Source organism: Vicia villosa, linkage group LG3 (genome assembly GCF_029867415.1).
Source record: "Vicia villosa cultivar HV-30 ecotype Madison, WI linkage group LG3, Vvil1.0, whole genome shotgun sequence".
In the NCBI taxonomy this organism is placed as follows: domain Eukaryota; kingdom Viridiplantae; phylum Streptophyta; class Magnoliopsida; order Fabales; family Fabaceae; genus Vicia; species Vicia villosa.
In genome coordinates this window covers 62,547,445-62,564,707 of record NC_081182.1, presented here as the reverse complement: position 1 = coordinate 62,564,707, position 17,263 = coordinate 62,547,445, and the positions used below count along the sequence as shown (strand labels likewise).

General features: G+C 34.8%; 1 protein-coding gene across 1 annotated transcript; it reads right to left on the bottom strand.

Annotated features, from left to right (window-relative positions):
* Positions 1-13,801: 13,801 nt before the first annotated feature.
* LOC131655939 (endoglucanase 1-like) lies at positions 13,802-16,164 on the bottom strand. The gene is made up of 7 exons (XM_058925739.1): positions 15,893-16,164; positions 15,596-15,805; positions 15,308-15,508; positions 15,122-15,214; positions 14,863-15,024; positions 14,665-14,776; positions 13,802-14,518 (listed from the first exon to the last, which is right to left on the bottom strand). The coding sequence occupies exons 1-7, from the start codon at positions 16,115-16,117 to the stop codon at positions 14,034-14,036; spliced, it is 1,488 nt and encodes a 495-aa protein (XP_058781722.1). The 5' UTR covers positions 16,118-16,164; the 3' UTR covers positions 13,802-14,033.
* Between the last annotated feature and the right edge of the window lie 1,099 nt (positions 16,165-17,263).

Sequence of the window (17,263 nt, the reverse complement as noted above, 5' to 3'; positions counted from 1 at the left end):
GGCTTGTCGAACATCTCCAAAAGAAGCTGCGAATACAACTCCTTTCCAATTGACGTTTGGACATGACGCAGTACTTCCAATTGAGATATGTTTGCAATCAGTAAGGATACAAAGACAAGCAGACATTCCTCCCAACGTATACTGGGAGTTAATGATGAATGAGTTAGTAGATTTGGACGAAGACAGACTTCGAGCGCTGGAAATGATAAAAAGGCAAAAGGAAAGAGTGTCCAGAGCTTATAATAAAAAGGTGAAAGGTAAAACTTTTGTTAATAATGACTTAATCTGGAAAGTTATTTTACCTATAGATCGAAAGAATCAGGCACTTGGTAAATGGTCCCCACATTGGGAAGGACCCTTTCGAATCTTAAAAGTATTCTCGAACAATGCTTATGAAATTGAAGAATTAGCAGAAGATCATAGGATCTTGATAGTAAACGGGAAATATTTGAAGAGATATAAACCAAGTATGCACGAAGTAAGGATTGCAAAGACGTAGATACCCAGGGTACTACGAAAAGCCAAAATGGTCAGACACCAAAATGGCTTCACAATCAGGAAGAATTATAAAAAAAAATAAAAAATAAAATCAAAGAAGACACCAAAATATTCTTTTTCATTCCAAGCATGGGAGTACATTCATTACAAAAAGATCCAAAGAACAGAATCTGAAGTTACAAAAGAAGGAAGGAATAAATATATATAAAAAGATTAAACCTAAGGTAAAAACTTGCTAGTCAATCCTTTGGTTTAAATTGTCCAAAGACAACACGGGAGAAGGTTCAGCCTCGAACATATCCATGGCTCCAGAAGTACGCATCCTTCTCACTACGCCTTTCTTAAGAAAAATATAGCTAAGGAGTCTCCCGTACGGAAGACAAGTCACAACCCCTCGACGGTCAACACCGGCAGAGACAGCTTTAACAAGTCCCTTGAAGATCATCAAAGGGATGTTAATCTTCTTCCCTCGAAGACCACAGAGGATAAACTCCAAGTCTTCAACCATGATGTTGTTTTCGTCAATCCGCCGAGGTTGGAAGTTCCCCACGAGCATCTGGTGCCAGATCCTGATGACTTTGGCACTAAAGCGGTCATTGTCCACAAGAGCTCTCAGCATGAGATGAGTAGTCATGTTGAAACTGTTGTCATCAAAAGTTTCACCAGAGTTATTGCATTTTATTAGATTGGCAATAGTGGTGGGAGTAATGCTGAGACGAGCGTGTCGAATAACAGAATCAATGGTGGTCCTACCTTCAGGATCTATGCGTAAAGACGCATTCATCCAAAATTCTGCCACCATGTCGGGGTAAATAGCACCCTCCAGGACCTCCTCAAAGTAGAAGTCTAGTTCCTGGTTAACAAACAGGGTTTCGATGTTGATGAAATGGCGAACAAGTTCATCCTCAGAGAGTCTGAACTCGCCTCTAATGAGGGCTTTGATGTCGTTAAAGAAGAGAGGTTCAGCCATTGTAAGGTAAGAAAGTTGTTCTGAAAGAGAAGTTGTGTGTTTTCTTTTTTCTGTGTTTAGTTTGGAGAGAAAACGCATGAATGAGAAATAAAGGTGATATTGGACCCTTTATATAGAAGGGGAATACTGAAGGGTGGGTTTTAATTGCCAATGGGTGATTGGACTGCGGTTGGTTTTCCAAAGAAAGAAGTTATGGCTTCCGCCGTTTCCCGCCCTTGGAAGTTGAGAAGTAATCATTAAACTGATGCACGCACGTCTGAAAACCGACGTTTTGGAGAAAGTGACGTCACTTTTAATAATGATTATGGCTAGAAGGAGTGGAAACGTCAAGTCTAGAGGCAAGAGTGCTGCGAAGGATGTTCAGGTTCTACATGTTGCATTTAATAAAAGCACTGTAGAAAATCTAAAGATATATCTTGACAAGAAATTGAAAGATTTGCTAAATCAACAATGGCAAATATGATAGAGATAAAAGGGAGTCAAGCGTACAAATATTATATGTCTACAGTGTCCTCGATTACAAAATAAAGGTGCAATAAGTAACAAGATCGAAAACATTTAGTTGAAATCCTCAGGGAGATCCTTTTTGATCTTCAAATATTGAGTCTCCCATGAAGACATGCGAAGTTCAATTAGTGCCCGGTGTTTCTTCAACCTTTCGATTTCTGGCGCTAACTTTTGTGCAGCCTCGAAATGTTTCATTCCTGACTGCACCACTTCGAGCAAGTCTTGTTGATTAGACTTTTGTAGGACTGCTTGACAACTTTCAGCCTCCTTTATCTTGCCCTCGAGTACCTTGATTTCTTGTTTCCAAGAGCCGATTTTCTTCTCATAATCATCAATGGCCTTCTGATTTTCTGAATGTTTGAGCCTGAGGGCCTCACCTTGTTTCGTTGCGTCCATAGCAAAATTCCATGAAGAGTCATGAGAGGCCTTTTTCTCAGATAACTCTTTTTCGACATTTTGCCTTCGAAGGATGTTAGCTTGGAGTTGCTCGAGTAGAGAGCCCAGCAGAACAATTACCTCTGAAACTTCTGTGGAAACTTGAAGCAAATCTACTTTCTTTAGAAGTTGATTTAAGTTGTGGCTCTTAATAGGGTCCCGGTTGAGAACATCTACAAGATTGACCCCAAAGAATCTTTCTTTTATTTGTCGAAGAAGACTGGGAATATCTTCCTTGTCACTAGAGTCTGCAGTAACAGCTGTTGAGACATTAAGCTCCGGAGGCGAAGGAGTATTCACATTCATAATGGCCTTTAAGAAACTGAGAGGATCAGTTTGCTTAAGTTGTTCAAGCTCTGAAGGAGTAAGCTTTGCAGGGGCAGGCGTCGAAGTTGTCTCAGGAATGGTTTTTGCGTCAAGAGTTGAAGTTCCATGAGAAACTGGTTTTTCAGGCTGAGAAATCTCTTCCATAGCATCTTTCTCCGACGCGGAATCTTCGTTGTCATGTGATTGCTGGTTCACATTGTCGCTGCCTGAGAATGGATGATCCTCTTCCAAATTTTTGCCTTGATGGGTAGGTGGGGATTCGTCAGTAGAGTGGCTTTCTTCGACTGGTTCATTAGGCAATATGGTAGCAATTGGCCTAACGTCTTCAAAGACTGGTGAAAGAACACAAGGTTGATTTTGAGAGGTACCTATGTTAAACAGAGCAAAGTTATTCAAAAAAAAATAAATAAATAAACTTTTGAGGAGTTTAGTTAACGAAAGTTAAAGTTTGACAACTACCATAAAGTTTGTCAACATCAATGGTGAGGCCAGGGTCTTTAAAACCGGAAGTGGCAGTGCCAGCATCATCCTGCAATAACAAGGTAAAGTGTCAATACAATTATTTAGTTAAAATCACAAGATAATATGTGGGACAAACCCAAAGTACCTTGGGTGGAATATTGTCTGGACTTGAATTATGGCTTTCCACAACGAAAGCATTACTAGCAGCTTTCAAAGGAGACTCTTCAGAGGACGCTTTATCACCAGGAGAAACAGCTTTGGAAGGGCTTGCCTTTCTCCCTTTTCTCGAAGGGGTAACAGCTTTGTATTTTTTCTTCTGTCCTTGTCTAGTTTGAGGAGGGGATTTATCTTCGCCATCCGAACCAGTGGTCGAAGAAGCTTTACGCTTCGAACCCGTTGGGGGTTTCGAACTCTGGCAAGTGGAAAATGAGAAAGATGAGTACTAATCACATATTGTACAAGATTGAGAGTATGAGATAAGTATGTACCGTGGGCTTCTTATCAGTGACGAAGGAGTCACTCCCACTTGGTTTATTGCTTTTAGATGTCCTAGAGTCTTTTGGGGCAGAAGCTTCCTTAATCTTCCTCCTTCGTGCAACAGCTGTAGTTGAGACTGAAATCAGTATATCAATAAAGAAAAGATAAGTCAGTCGAAAAGATTGCCTTAATCCAGACCTTCAGGTATTGGAGTCAGGACACGAACATGTTTAAGGTCTATATGAAGATGTCCTTTGAAAGTATCCAAGGTATGCTTAGTCGGAACCACTCGTTCAGCGCGTTTTTTGGTACTCTCTTGAAGAATTTTGAGAGCATTCCCACACACGAACCAGACTGGGAAAGGAGGACTTAGAGCCACACCAAAATCAGCACTTGGTAGTGGGGGGAATTTTGGAGGATTGAGTTTGAAAGCCACTTCATAACGTAGTTCTGGTCGAACATACGAGGGCAATTTCAACTTATTTAGTTTGGCGGAAAACTTTTCGCGCAAAGTAACTGCAGCCTCACGAACAGTCCGACTAAGATCATCAGGCCTATAGATAGTTTCAAAGAATTTTTGAAAAGCTTGGATTTCTTTAATATGAGTGGAAGTACCTTTTTGGAAGTTCTCCTGCACATCATTGAAAGCTGCAGTTAGTTCCTGAGCAAGGCTATCAGCATCAAAAATTTTAGAGCTATAATACTCTGTCCACCATTGATGAAAATCTGGTGTAGAGTAAAAAGAAGGTTCAAAAGGAATAGGAGAAAGATTGGTGACGTCAACGTATTTGTTGATTTTTTGTTCACATTCCTCTTCAGTTAAATACAAGGTGTGGAAACACATGTGGTTCCTTTTCTCATATAAGCACTTGGGTATTATTTGAGTTAGCCCAAATTGTCTTGAGACCAAGTTCGGTTGATAGCACATGAGGATACATTGACCCTTTGATGGTCGAAGACGGTGGGAAAACAATCTTGGAGTCAGAAAGGCTTCCCAAATTTCCATAGATTCGGTTTGTTGATCCTGAGATGTTGGTGGAAATTTTCGAGTAAACCATTCAGGACCTATTGTTCTGTGTACAAATGGGGCCATAGAAGTATCGAACTGGTCACGCCGAGCAAACATCATCGAATACGCCAGGAAATGTTCATGAAGCTTTCCCATTTCTTCTTTTGGAGTTAGGTAAGCTAACCTGGTCCCCTCTATAGTTCGATTTTTGATTATGCTATCCTCCTCATTGACATCTCCTCGAAAGGGAAGATGAGTTTCGAATGTAGCATTAAGCCACAGTTGCAATAGCCAGAAAGGACCAGCATAAAGTAAACTACCAGATTTAAAATTCTTGGTAAGGTTTGCAGCTTCACTAAGGTTTTCATAAAGAGACCCTAGAAGTAGTTGGCTGAGGTTGAGCTTTTTCCCAGCATGCAATTGATTAGCCATGCAAAGGTACCTTTTCGCAACTTGGATAGACCTTGAACAAAAGGCACATCGTGAAAGCCATAATGCTAGAAAAGCAATATGCTCCTCATCAGATACTGTCGCTTCAGTGGTAGTATGATGCTTCTGGATGAATGCCGTATAAGTGACTTGCGAATCGTTAAAACCAATAGTGTCATTATCCATTTCATTGGGGTCGAAGGTTTCACCAGTTGGTCGAAGTCCTGTAATAGCGGCCACGTCGAAAAGCGTGGGGGTAACCATTCCACATGGGAGATGGAAGGTGTTGTGAGAAGCATCCCAAAAATGAACCGCTGCTACTAACATGGGTTGGTTGTATTCTAAACCCGTTCTTGACAGTTGAATCAAATCGTATATTCCTAATGTTTTCCAGAAGGATCCTTTTTGTTTCTCTACCCTTTCTAGCCAGGCATAGTACAAGTCAGGATCTTTGGCTAAAGGGATTGACCTAAACACTTTGACAGAATTGGTCATATAGTTTAACCTAATTTTGTTTAAAGCTAAAGGGATTGCGGTTGAAGTTTCCTCAATATTAGCAGATTTGCCTAAAGGAGAGCGACCGTCTTCATCTATCTTAACTTTGCTAACTAATGGTCTAGTCTTGTAGTAAGCAGGAAAAAACTTATTCATAGATTGGATACTTTCACTCGGTAACGGACCCATAAAGGCAAGAGTTTTTTCAGAGAATTCAAAGGGAATGATTACCTGGGAAGCGTAAATAGCGCGTATTTCTTCAGTGTTAGGGTTTGGAATGAACTCTCGTTCCCCAGAACGTGTTGTTGATTGGAGCTTTAAAGCGGGTTGAAGAACATTTGAAGATGAAGCCATGAAGAAATTTTTTGATTAAAAGAACAAGATTCTAAAAAGAGTGAAGACGTTTCAATTTTTTGGTGAAAAAGATGAATGAAAGGCGGTATAGAGACACAAGATCAAGTATTTAAAGGTTTAACGGAAACCTTTTTAAATCTTTTGGGTAAAACCCGAGAGACACGTGGCGGCTGGTGATTTAATCCAACGGCGGTCGAATGAGTTAGCTTCACTCCTAGTATGTAGGAGTAATGATCAGGAAGTAAGGTTAAAACGTGGGAATGTAAGTTATGAGAAGACATCTTTGAAAATGACAAGACGTTTCGGAAACAGTGTTATCAGTGATTATGACGCTAGTCAGCGGTCTTGGAACTTTCAAGGATCATAAAAACGAAATCTTATAATGACAAGAAACGCCTATTTCTGTTGATTCTCGAAACAGGCATTTATTGGGGGCAATTTGTTAGCTGAAGATTTCGTTTTATGTTGTTTATCCTTCGAAGGAGTTGAGAATCGAAGGAAAGATGGTTACTGATGGCCATCCCTTAAAAGTAAAAGAATGGCTACTGATGGTCATGCTTCGAAAAATAAAGACTTCTAAGTTCGATGAAGATAAGTGAACGCTGAAAGATTAATGAAAGCATATGTCTTCGGGACTTAGACAAAATTCATAGAATATGTATTCAAGTATTACTACTTAGCGTGTTTTTTAGTAGTGTTTGTTTAATACACTGCCACGCATCGAAGATGGACTCAGGCGGGAAGATTTGGAATTCGAAGACGGTTTCGTAACCGTTCAACAACAGATGGCTTCGCTGGAAGTTCTGATGAGAAACGTGGCAGCAGATTAGTATAGGACCGTTAAGGTCGAAACTAGTATAAATAGGAGTCTTAGTGTTAGGATTCTGTGTGTTCATTTTGTACAAATCACTCACATATTTACTCAAGTATCAAGAGTTAAGAGAAAGAGTTCGCTGAGAAAATGTACGTATGACACCACCATTTTAATACATGTGTATTATCTTTTTGTTTTTATCTTTCAGAATTACTGCATTTCGTTTACTTCTTGCCATTTACGTTTCTGCATCTTTACTTTAACGTCATTTACTTTCGAATTACTTTGATGCTATTTACTTTCAAAGTCTTTTATATTTCTGCAGTTTAAGATTCTTTACGTTTCAATTGTCCTTTTAATTTTTTATGTCATGTCACTTCGTTGAAGTCACATTTATATATAACAAAGTGATTGTCAAGACTATTTGTTCCGTTAATCGAACAACGCTTATTGAAGAAGACAAATAATGAATATGGTTCGAACAAACATTGATAACAATCTTCTTGACTATGTGTCCTAGGATCAATCTAGTCGATCCTGCAAGTAACCAAATCATATTTATTATAGTTTGGAAGACTAGCGGTTGTTTACCGGAAATCACCGTAAACACCCCCCCCCCTATCCTTAACAAGTATAATCCTAACATGAGGAAATAATGGGTCAAGACCAATTATCTTTCAAAGCTTTGAGAAAGAAGTCCAATAATATAAAAGGAAATTGTTATGTAGATCAGTCAAATACATTTGATGATTATCACTACCCTAAAAGGGACATTGACACGGATTTAACCCATGAATCACCCTTGTACAGATTCAAGGAAACAATGCCTAAGGTTGACGGAGAGGTCATTAGGGGAAATTCGAGTGCACCTCTCACCTTCTTAATGCCTTAGTTTCTCCATGCCAAGAGGTCTCAAGATGTCTTAATATGTTTTCTTGAAGGAGAATACACATAGTTTCAATGGCTAACTAAGACACAATTTTTTTACAGATTTAACTCACAACCTTCAAATCTTATTTCAAAAAGATTAAAAGAAAACTACGATATTGAATAAACAGTTTCAGCACAACACAAGTACACCACAACTCTGATATGAAACCTTTCACTCTCTTTGTACTAAAGCAACTCTAATGAAAAATAAATTTATAAAAGAATAAACAAAAATTATTGAAAAAACTAGTGTATTTTAAAATAAAGAGAAGACTCTTTTACATAATAAAAAATTGGCTCAAAAAAGAAACAATCCACAACTTCAAGAATTCAAGATTTCACATATTTAACTTCAAGGTAAAAACATCACGATCTTTTGATTGATTCAACATTATCTAGCACTTTCAACTAGAACTTAATATATTTGACTGACTAGACTTGCGATATCTCTTTCTTTTTATATGTCATCATTAGGAACCTTTGGAAGATTCATTGTGATCATAATGATTTGATATTTGTAATCAACACAATCATTTGACAGATGTCATCATCACTACCATTTAATAGTTGTCATCATTAAAACTCATTGATGATATTACCAGTACATTAGACATAACAACATTATCTACCTCAATTGAAAAAAGATGACTCCTCTTAATATTTGGAACAAAAAGTTTCATGACCAACTACAATATGGTAGAGAAGCCTAATTTATTACGCTGTGTAGGGGTTATAGTGTCTTGCCAATGTCTTATTGTTTCTGCTCCCTTGTTTCAATACTCAGAGCATATCCATTACGGTCAAGATCCTTTAACAAAGCTCATTGACAATTGCTTGAATTTATGGTGTTAATTCAACCTTCCATGCATTAAAAATCCAAGGTGTATTGCATTATTTAAACCAAAAAAAGAAGATATAGTAAAATGGTATTTGAGTGAAATGCACTAGTTGGCCTACTGTACAGAAGTAAAAAATCGTTGTTTCATGGATAATTTTTTAGTTTCTTCCATAATAATCACCCTCATTAATAATCTAGTTGAGATAAAATTCTTTGAGTAAAAAAGTTCAATAAAATGGAGGTGAACCCAAGGTTGAATGAATCGAATATGTCTAGGGCTGTTCACGGTGCAATTTGGGCAGTTTTGACGTAAAACATCATTCAAACTGCAAGAGAAAAAAGTGTGTGGTTTGGTTTGGTTTGGTTGAATTTTAGAAATAAAACCCAATCAAACCAAACCCATGCGGTTTGGGTTGGTTCAGTTTTTCAGAAAAAAAATATTGAGTCATACATACACATATAAATGACAACATAACTTTGTGTTTAATTAGTCATTTATGTGTTATCAAATTACAAAAAAATTCATCATAATTGGCAACAACTTTCCATTTGATATACAAAAATAAGACTAGAGAAAAGTGAAATAAAAACATTAAATAATAGAATAAAACAATATAAAAAACATTATAATGAAATAGAAAAAAATAGATGAGAATAAAGCTTAGAGAAGATGAAAAAGAAAAAGAATAAGATATGAGAGATTGGAGAAAATTAGGTGTATCAAACATGTAATCATAAGGCTAAAACATAATAGATTTGAGTTTGGGTTGGAAGTGGGTTAAATGAAGTTTGGATTGTAACATAATACAGTTTGATTCGGTTTAGTTCGGTTTGTAAAATACAAACCGCAAACCGAACTGAACCGCGCGGCTTTTTTAAATATGACCCAAACACATCCGAACCAAATACAGTTTTTTGCGGTTTCGGTTTGATTTAGTTTGGTTAGCAATTTTTTATTAGGCAATTGGTTTTGAACACCCCTAAATATGCCCACTCACACACATTATGTAGATACGTTCATTTAGATAATCTAAAAGAGTGGTGCTATCTATACACCAAAAACAAATATATTACCTCTACACCGTATAAATATACCACATGTGCATGTGTGTTGTGTGTCAGAAAGAAAAAGATAATATTAATTAAATATTTTAAGAACACAAAACCGTATTTTATACGGTGTAAGTGTCAATTTTTAGTGTAAGAATATCAATTCTCAATCTAAAATAATGGGCAAGGAATAATATAAGGAAGAAATAAGTAAGGAATTTCTTACTATGTTCTTTTTGGCATGAATTAAAACAACATATAGTTGCAACTCCTAAACAATTTCCTTAGAACCATTACAAATAAACATAAAATATAAAGTAATACAACAAGAATTTATTTAGCATGACATTTATGACACAACCAAGTTTCAGTGTTATGTTTCTTAAAGGAGACTTAGGTAGAATTGACTTTAGAAAATTCAATTCCAATTATGGTATCAAGGAAACAAGAATTTCACGAGCTTCATCTCATATGGTTATTATACTCTAAGTAAAGATAGGGGAGTTATAATTTACGAACTAGTAGGAGAGGATACCAAATCAAATCCCCATAATGAACTTCATATCTACCTTCAACATTATGATCATTTTGTAGATGCCCTTACCTCATCCAATCTTTTGTTGTAGGATCTTCCAATCTAGTAAGCAAAAGAAAATAATTAGAGGTAAGACAAAGATGATTTCTAATTTCACTCAAATCATTCTAAGCAATGAACCAATGATAACAAAGTATGAGCTTATGATTAGTTAAAACTACAAAGAATTCATTGGAAGCACCGCTAAAAAAGAGAATATTTTACTATGGTTAGGAGAAGGATTCCACCACGGACGATGGTGTGTGGTAACGAAGGGTGTGGTAGTATATGCCCTCTTTATCATCACAAGTTGGTAGTCATGGTAAAAAACATAATAGTGCAAAATATATCACTACAGTTGTATAAATTAATCATAGTAAAAGGCCGACATTTTGGCAGATTTCTCGACATTTCGCCATATTTTTTCTTTCTAACCATAGTGAAAGACGTAGCCCAAAATATTTCACCACGATTATAGATTCCAACTATGATGATATATACACTAAAGTTTATTATAACTTATGTGGAATGCTTATTTTACCAACTACTCACTAAACATATAACCTTTCAATCTGATTTAGAAATCAATAATATGATAAATTAAGTAATATTTGAAGAAGAAGTTACACTAGTCAATGTTGTACGGACTTTTTACAACAATTATATGCATTTTGCTCTTTAACGGTTAAAATTTATTTTAATGCTTCTAATTCTTCAATAAGAACTTCCTTTTATGTTAGTTCATTATGCAAAGTATTAATTACTTTGTAGATAAAACTAGTAGTCAAGGAAGTAATAGCATAAGAACTAGAAGTATTGAATCAAGTTATGAGTTGTATAAAGCTCGTAAAATGTTAATTAATGTAATTTGTTTTCTAATTTAACTTAATATTTCAAATTATTATTTTCTAATTCAATTCTAAAGGTTATATACTTAATGAATGGTTGGTTAAACACTCAAACCACATACAATATAATAAACTCATCTTCTAGGACATGTTGCCTGAATGAAATGAAAGTTGCAATGTATAAGAAATAACATTAATAAAACAAACAACAACATTTATCAACAAAAACATCAACATACTTCAACAAAAACGTCTAAAATAACAAAAACAAGAATGTTTATCAACAAAAACATAAGCTTAACTTAACGAAACAACAACATACCTCCACAAAAACATCAACATACCTAATAAAAAAATCTACAATAACACAGACAACAAGATTTACCAACAAAAACAACAACATACCTCCACAAAAACATCTACAATAACACAGACAACAATATTTATCAACAAAAACAACAGCTTACCTTAACATAAACAACAAATTAACAAAACAAAACAACAATATACCTCCACAAAAACATCAACATACCTAATAAAAAACATCTACAATAACACAAACAACAACTTTTATCAACAAAAACAACAACTTACCTTAACATAAACAATAACTTTCCTTAACAAAACAACAACAAACCTCGACAATAACTTAAACCCTTTATTTATATTAACAAAAACAATAATATAAATTTTATAATCTCATCTTAACAACAAGAAAAAAAACCTATGTTGGACCAAGAAAAATGTTTCACGTATATTTGAACAAGAAAAACGAGACAAATATTTTTGAACAACAACAACATCTTAACTCATAAAATATTTCACAAACGTACCTTTTATTGAAAAGATTAGTGGAGAATGAAGATAAGTAAATGAGGTACTTATTTCATCTTGCAAGGATTCATGACATATTTTCTTGATTCATATTAGTTGGAGAAGTTATGTTTGAGTTTTAAGAGATTGAAATAAGGCGGGAGAAGTTAGGATTTCTTTTGTATGCAGTTTGTTCTGAAATGAAGTAAGTTAGTTTATATAGTTAATATTTTTAACCACAGTTGATAAAAAGAACTGTACTGAATTATCCTGATATTTCACTATGGTTGTTAATCTAGATCATGGTGAAAATGTTTAATGTTTATTTAAAAAATAGAAATTTAGGAAACACTTTCTTTTTCTAACGAAAAAATATAAAATTATAGGTGTTGGGATTCAAAACGTGTCACTATTCACATATCACAACGATTGGTACGTAGGACCGTGGGTATATGTGATTTAAAAGAATGAAATGCGCCTAATGAACATATATTACTTTAGTTGATTATGTGGTCGTGGTAAGAAAATGTTACAAAATATATTTTTGTCATAGTGAAACCAAGTTAACTAAGCAAGAACAAAAACTAATGTGACCGTGAACATGGTATAAATGTCTTTGATATTTCACTTCAATATTGTTTTTGTTTTAGTTATAGATTTGGGATTCAGGGGAGGTCATTCTCAAATACTACACTTTTGAAGAAGAATGGGTGAAAAGTCAAGGAACATGAAGAAAAAGAAGAAAGAAATTAATAAGGGAGATGGCTAAGTAATCAAGGAGATACCGATAACAAGAGTAAATAGTACAAAGATCCAACTAAAATTCTTTATAGAAGATCACTCAATGATAATCAGAGTTATCACTTATTTGGTTGAAAGGGCCAAGATATCCGTAGATTGAGATATGATTTATAACAACTTTTTTTATTCTATTTATCGCAATGATAATAAATTGTTCATGTGCAATTTTTATTGAATATGTTGTATCATCTCACAATTCAAAATTATTTAGTAATACAACGAAGGAAGACATTAATTTATACCTAAAAATAAATAATTTTCTAGTTGACACCAGGGTTTTAAAAAACTGTCTGCGGTCGTAAATACGGCCGCGACAAAACGGTTTTGGCATATGCCAATATCGATACCGTTATCACTGTTTTTTATATTGAAAAATAAATTGTCATTAATTTACACTGCGACGACCGTAATACACCTGTACCGATCAAAATCGCGAAAACTTTTACGCGGCTGTGATACGACCACGACCATTTTTTAAAACCTTGGTTGGCACTACTAAGCAATAGAATTTAGGATCAAGTGGATTCTCCCCTATCCAAAAGAAGGTAAAAGCGATTATGAAGGCACACGAAATACAAGTGAGATGAATCTTTTCAAAGTCATATAAATAAGTTGACATTTTATTTTTGATTCTTAACTACACATTTTACTTTTGATTCTTAACTACACATTTTACTTTTGTTCTTTACCTAATGACACTAGAATATGACACACATGGGACAAAAAATACTTAACTGACCAACCAAATCCTGATTAGTACCGTTAAGAGATCATTAACTTGAACCTAAAAAGATTATCAAAAACTATCCATTTATGACAAAAATCCTTTTTATTTAAATGTAGCTTTTATGATATTATTTGCAGCTTTATTGTTATAAAAGGTTCTATATTATAAAAGAAAAAGAATAGGTTTAAATAGTCTTTTGGTCCCTGTAGGTTGGCATGTTTTTTATTTTCGTCCCTGTATCTTATTTTTCTTAGAAATGGTCCCTGAATGTTAAAATCCTTTTAGTTTTCGTCCTTAAAATGGAAATCCGTAGGAAAATTCGAACGAAGATCCGTAGGAAACCTGCAGATTTTCCTGCGGATTTTCACTTTAGGGACTAAAATCAAATGAAATTTAACATTTGAGGACTGTATCCCCAAAAATAAAAATACAGGGACGAAAAACAAAAACACGGTAACTTACAGATACCAAATGAATATTTAAGCCAAAAGAATAACAAAATTGGATACTGACAAATGAAACGAAGAGTACGTAAATCTAAAACAGAGCAAGCCAAAACAATATCTAAAAAGTTTCTTATGAAAAAAGAAGGAAGAGTGTTCCATCACAGGATGTCCACAATCTTAAGTCCATAATTTGTCAATTTATATACGCCTTCTATGGCAACTAACTAGATTATCGAGCAGAAAAAAAAGCAAGAGCACCAACAAAAGGTGCATTAATATAAGTTGCTGGCTCCGACTGTTGATAATTATTTCTATCATCAGAGAAATTGTCACTGCTATCTGGACCACCAACAACGGCTCCAACAAGAACATTTGGATTTGGTGACCCTGAATTCAGGTATTGAAACCCATTGTTACAAGAAATCTTCTCAGGCTTCTGGTGAATGGAAGGTAAAGAGGAACCTCTATGATGAATATGATTTGGATACCTCTCTCCAAAACCAACCATATATGACATCTCCTTTGGATTATCCCCCAAAATATAATCAACTTGTTTTTTGGCCAAGTTTATTAGGTTTTGTCCTGTGACTCTTGATGTTCCACACGTGACAGCACCTCCATTTGAGTTCAAATACTTTGCATATGTTAAAAGAAGGAAAGATGTAGATGTCACATACTGTAAATCGCTTGAACTATCTTTATACAAAACACCACCTGCAAAATTAATTTGATATAATGAATAAATTGACCGTAATCAGAAGTATATGACAAGTACATGACACTGACACGCCTTTTTTTTAATAAGTGTCGGTGCTACATAGCTTGTCTATGCCTTAAAATGAAGGATTAGGATTGATTACCTGGGGTATATTGAGCCTGGAAACCAGGAATTCCTGGTACTAGAGAACAAATGTAATTGTCAGCATGTGCCTTGTATAGCTGAAACTCTTCAGAATTTTTCTCCAAGAAATCCTATAAAAATACCCATAATTACTATTAATTATTAATGTTAATTTTATGTTTGAAGTCAAAGTAAACAGAGTTTAAGAAAAGGACACCTTTGAAAGTAAGATTTTGGTTCCAGGTCGTTTGTCATCCCAACTGAAAGTGTAACCGTCATCATCAGCGCCTAATATGTGACCGTTGGATTGTATGAATTCCATGTAGGAATTTATTCCAGAAGCTTTGTAAATCCATGATGCACCCCAAAGTAACTCATCCTATTTTATTATTTATTTATTTAAACAATTGAGATTAGTTTAATATATGATTTGTTTGGTTTCATAAAAAAAATTCAAAGGTGGTTTAGGATTTTACATGGTATCCAGAGTAGGAGCAATAAAATGGACAGACAATGGAATTAAGAGAGTCACTGTAAGAGCCTCTGTAACGGTCTGCGAAATTGAATACCTGAAGAAATAACATTAATTCATTAGTTAGAGAATGAAAACTGATAAAACAAAACGTAACTTTATTGTGTTAGAGAAGTGAAACTGTACTGACATTGATGGCTGCTTGAAGCAATTTAGAGGAATAGGCTGAATCTGTGTCTTTGAATACTAATGAAGAAGCTGCCAATGCAGCTGCTGTCTCGGCTGCGACATCAGACCCTGGGTTTTGAGGTGATACCTTATACACATTCCGCGGAGTGTCCATATCCTCTGGCCTTTCCCAACACCTGTGGTCTAAGTTAGGCTCTCCAACCTGCATTAAACATATTGTTTGATGTGAGTCTCTTAACAGATCGAACACTATAAAGATGCTCGGAGTCCAGAGTTGCCACTAACTCACCTGGACATATAATGTGTCCGGTGTAGTGGTGGCGGCCTTGAGAAGATAATCGGCACTCCAACGAATAGCTTCTCTAGCATTGTCAATCTGATCATGCATTGAGTTTCCAAATTCAATGACACTCCATGCTAATAATGTCGTTGTAAATGCCATTGGAAGCCCAAACTTCACATTGTCACCAGCATCATAGTAACCACCAACTAAGTCCACCTGAAACAATATTTAATACATTTAACATGCATGTTTCTAACTAATTACATGTTAATTAATGAGTTAAATTTGAGTATGTAATTGTACATGATAAGAAGAACCATCTGATAATCCAGAATCTCCTCTCCATGTTAGTCTCTGGTTAGATGGTAATCTTCCAGAACGTTGTCCTTCAAAGAAGAGAATGGATTTTTCAAGAGCTTCATGATACTCTTGTGAACTGAAACCAAAACTTAGTTGAAGATTGAATGAACAAAGCAGTAACATTAACAGAAAGTGTAAACATAACGTGTTGGTTGAAGTTGAAGCCATTTCTTCTTGGCAGTGTATGAAGTGTGATAAGATGGTTTATGACATAGGGAAAATACAACGTGGTGTGTGTTTATATAGATGAAGTTGGAAGTTGGAAGGTTAGTTGAAATGGACGTTAATGTTAACTGTTTAATCACGGGATCAACTGCGCCAACCAATCATCACGCTTCCTTCTCCTTATTATTTATTTATTGTATATACTAGTACTACTCTAGTCTCAAAAAATAAATAAATATTACAAAATTTGAGTTTTTTAAAAAAATTGTTGAATAAATTTTATTTATATTTAACATTGAATATACTTTTAAATAAATGTTTTTTATTTAAGTTATAAAAGAAATTTTTTTTGTTTTGTTTTGGAACTTCCTTTTTAAGTTTTATTCTTTTTTTAAAAATTAATAGAAATGCTTGATAATTAGAAGGGGGTAACGGTGATAAGTTAGGCTTGAATAATTCACCTCATTATTTGTTGTTTTGAAACGTAACAACTGTTTTTCATATTTAATGTGTTTCTTTTCTTTTCTTGCAAATAATGAAAGAAGGCTTATTTTTGACAAATAAGTAAAACTATCCAACTGAAACTTCTAATATAAGATATGATGGTTTTGTGCACCATCCTCCATATCCTATTATAAAAAATATATTTTTAAATTTATTATATAATCAATATATTTGTGGTAGGCAGTCGACAACCAACGTAAAAGTTTGTTGAATCTTTTAAACATGAATCAACTATGAAATAATGTGAATGTTAGGTCGTTGCCTGTAAATAGCGTATTGTATGATTCGAGTACAATGTCAAAAGAGCAGGGGCCGCTGCACCGCTGTCCAGATGTAGTGAAAAATAAATCAGGGTTCCCACATTTTTGTGAACGGGTGAAGGTAAAGAACTTAGTTCATGAAAGTATGATTTGTTTTGGATCATGGAATATAGGCACTATTAACTTACGAAAAAAATCTATGGAGATAATGGACATTATGGCTAAGAGGAAGATTAATTTTATGTCCCTCCAAAGAACTAAGTAGACAAGTGAAAAAAAAAGAAAGAAATAGACAACTCAAAATTTAAGTTTTGGTACACCGAAAAAGTTAGATCGAGAAATAGGGTGAGGATTATTGTAGACAAAGAGAGGAAGAAGGATGTTG

What these genes read in the sequence shown, in the direction of transcription:
- LOC131655939 (XM_058925739.1), bottom strand. Translation starts at nt 16,117, where the DNA reads ATGGCTTCAACTTCAACCAACACGTTATGTTTACACTTTCTGTTAATG. An exon ending in GCTCCTACTCTGGATACCAT is followed by an intron (nt 15,025 to 15,121) that starts GTAAAATCCTAA and finishes ATAATAAAATAG; the next exon opens with GATGAGTTACTTTGGGGTGC. An exon ending in CCAGGCTCAATATACCCCAG is followed by an intron (nt 14,519 to 14,664) that starts GTAATCAATCCT and finishes TTAATTTTGCAG; the next exon opens with GTGGTGTTTTGTATAAAGAT.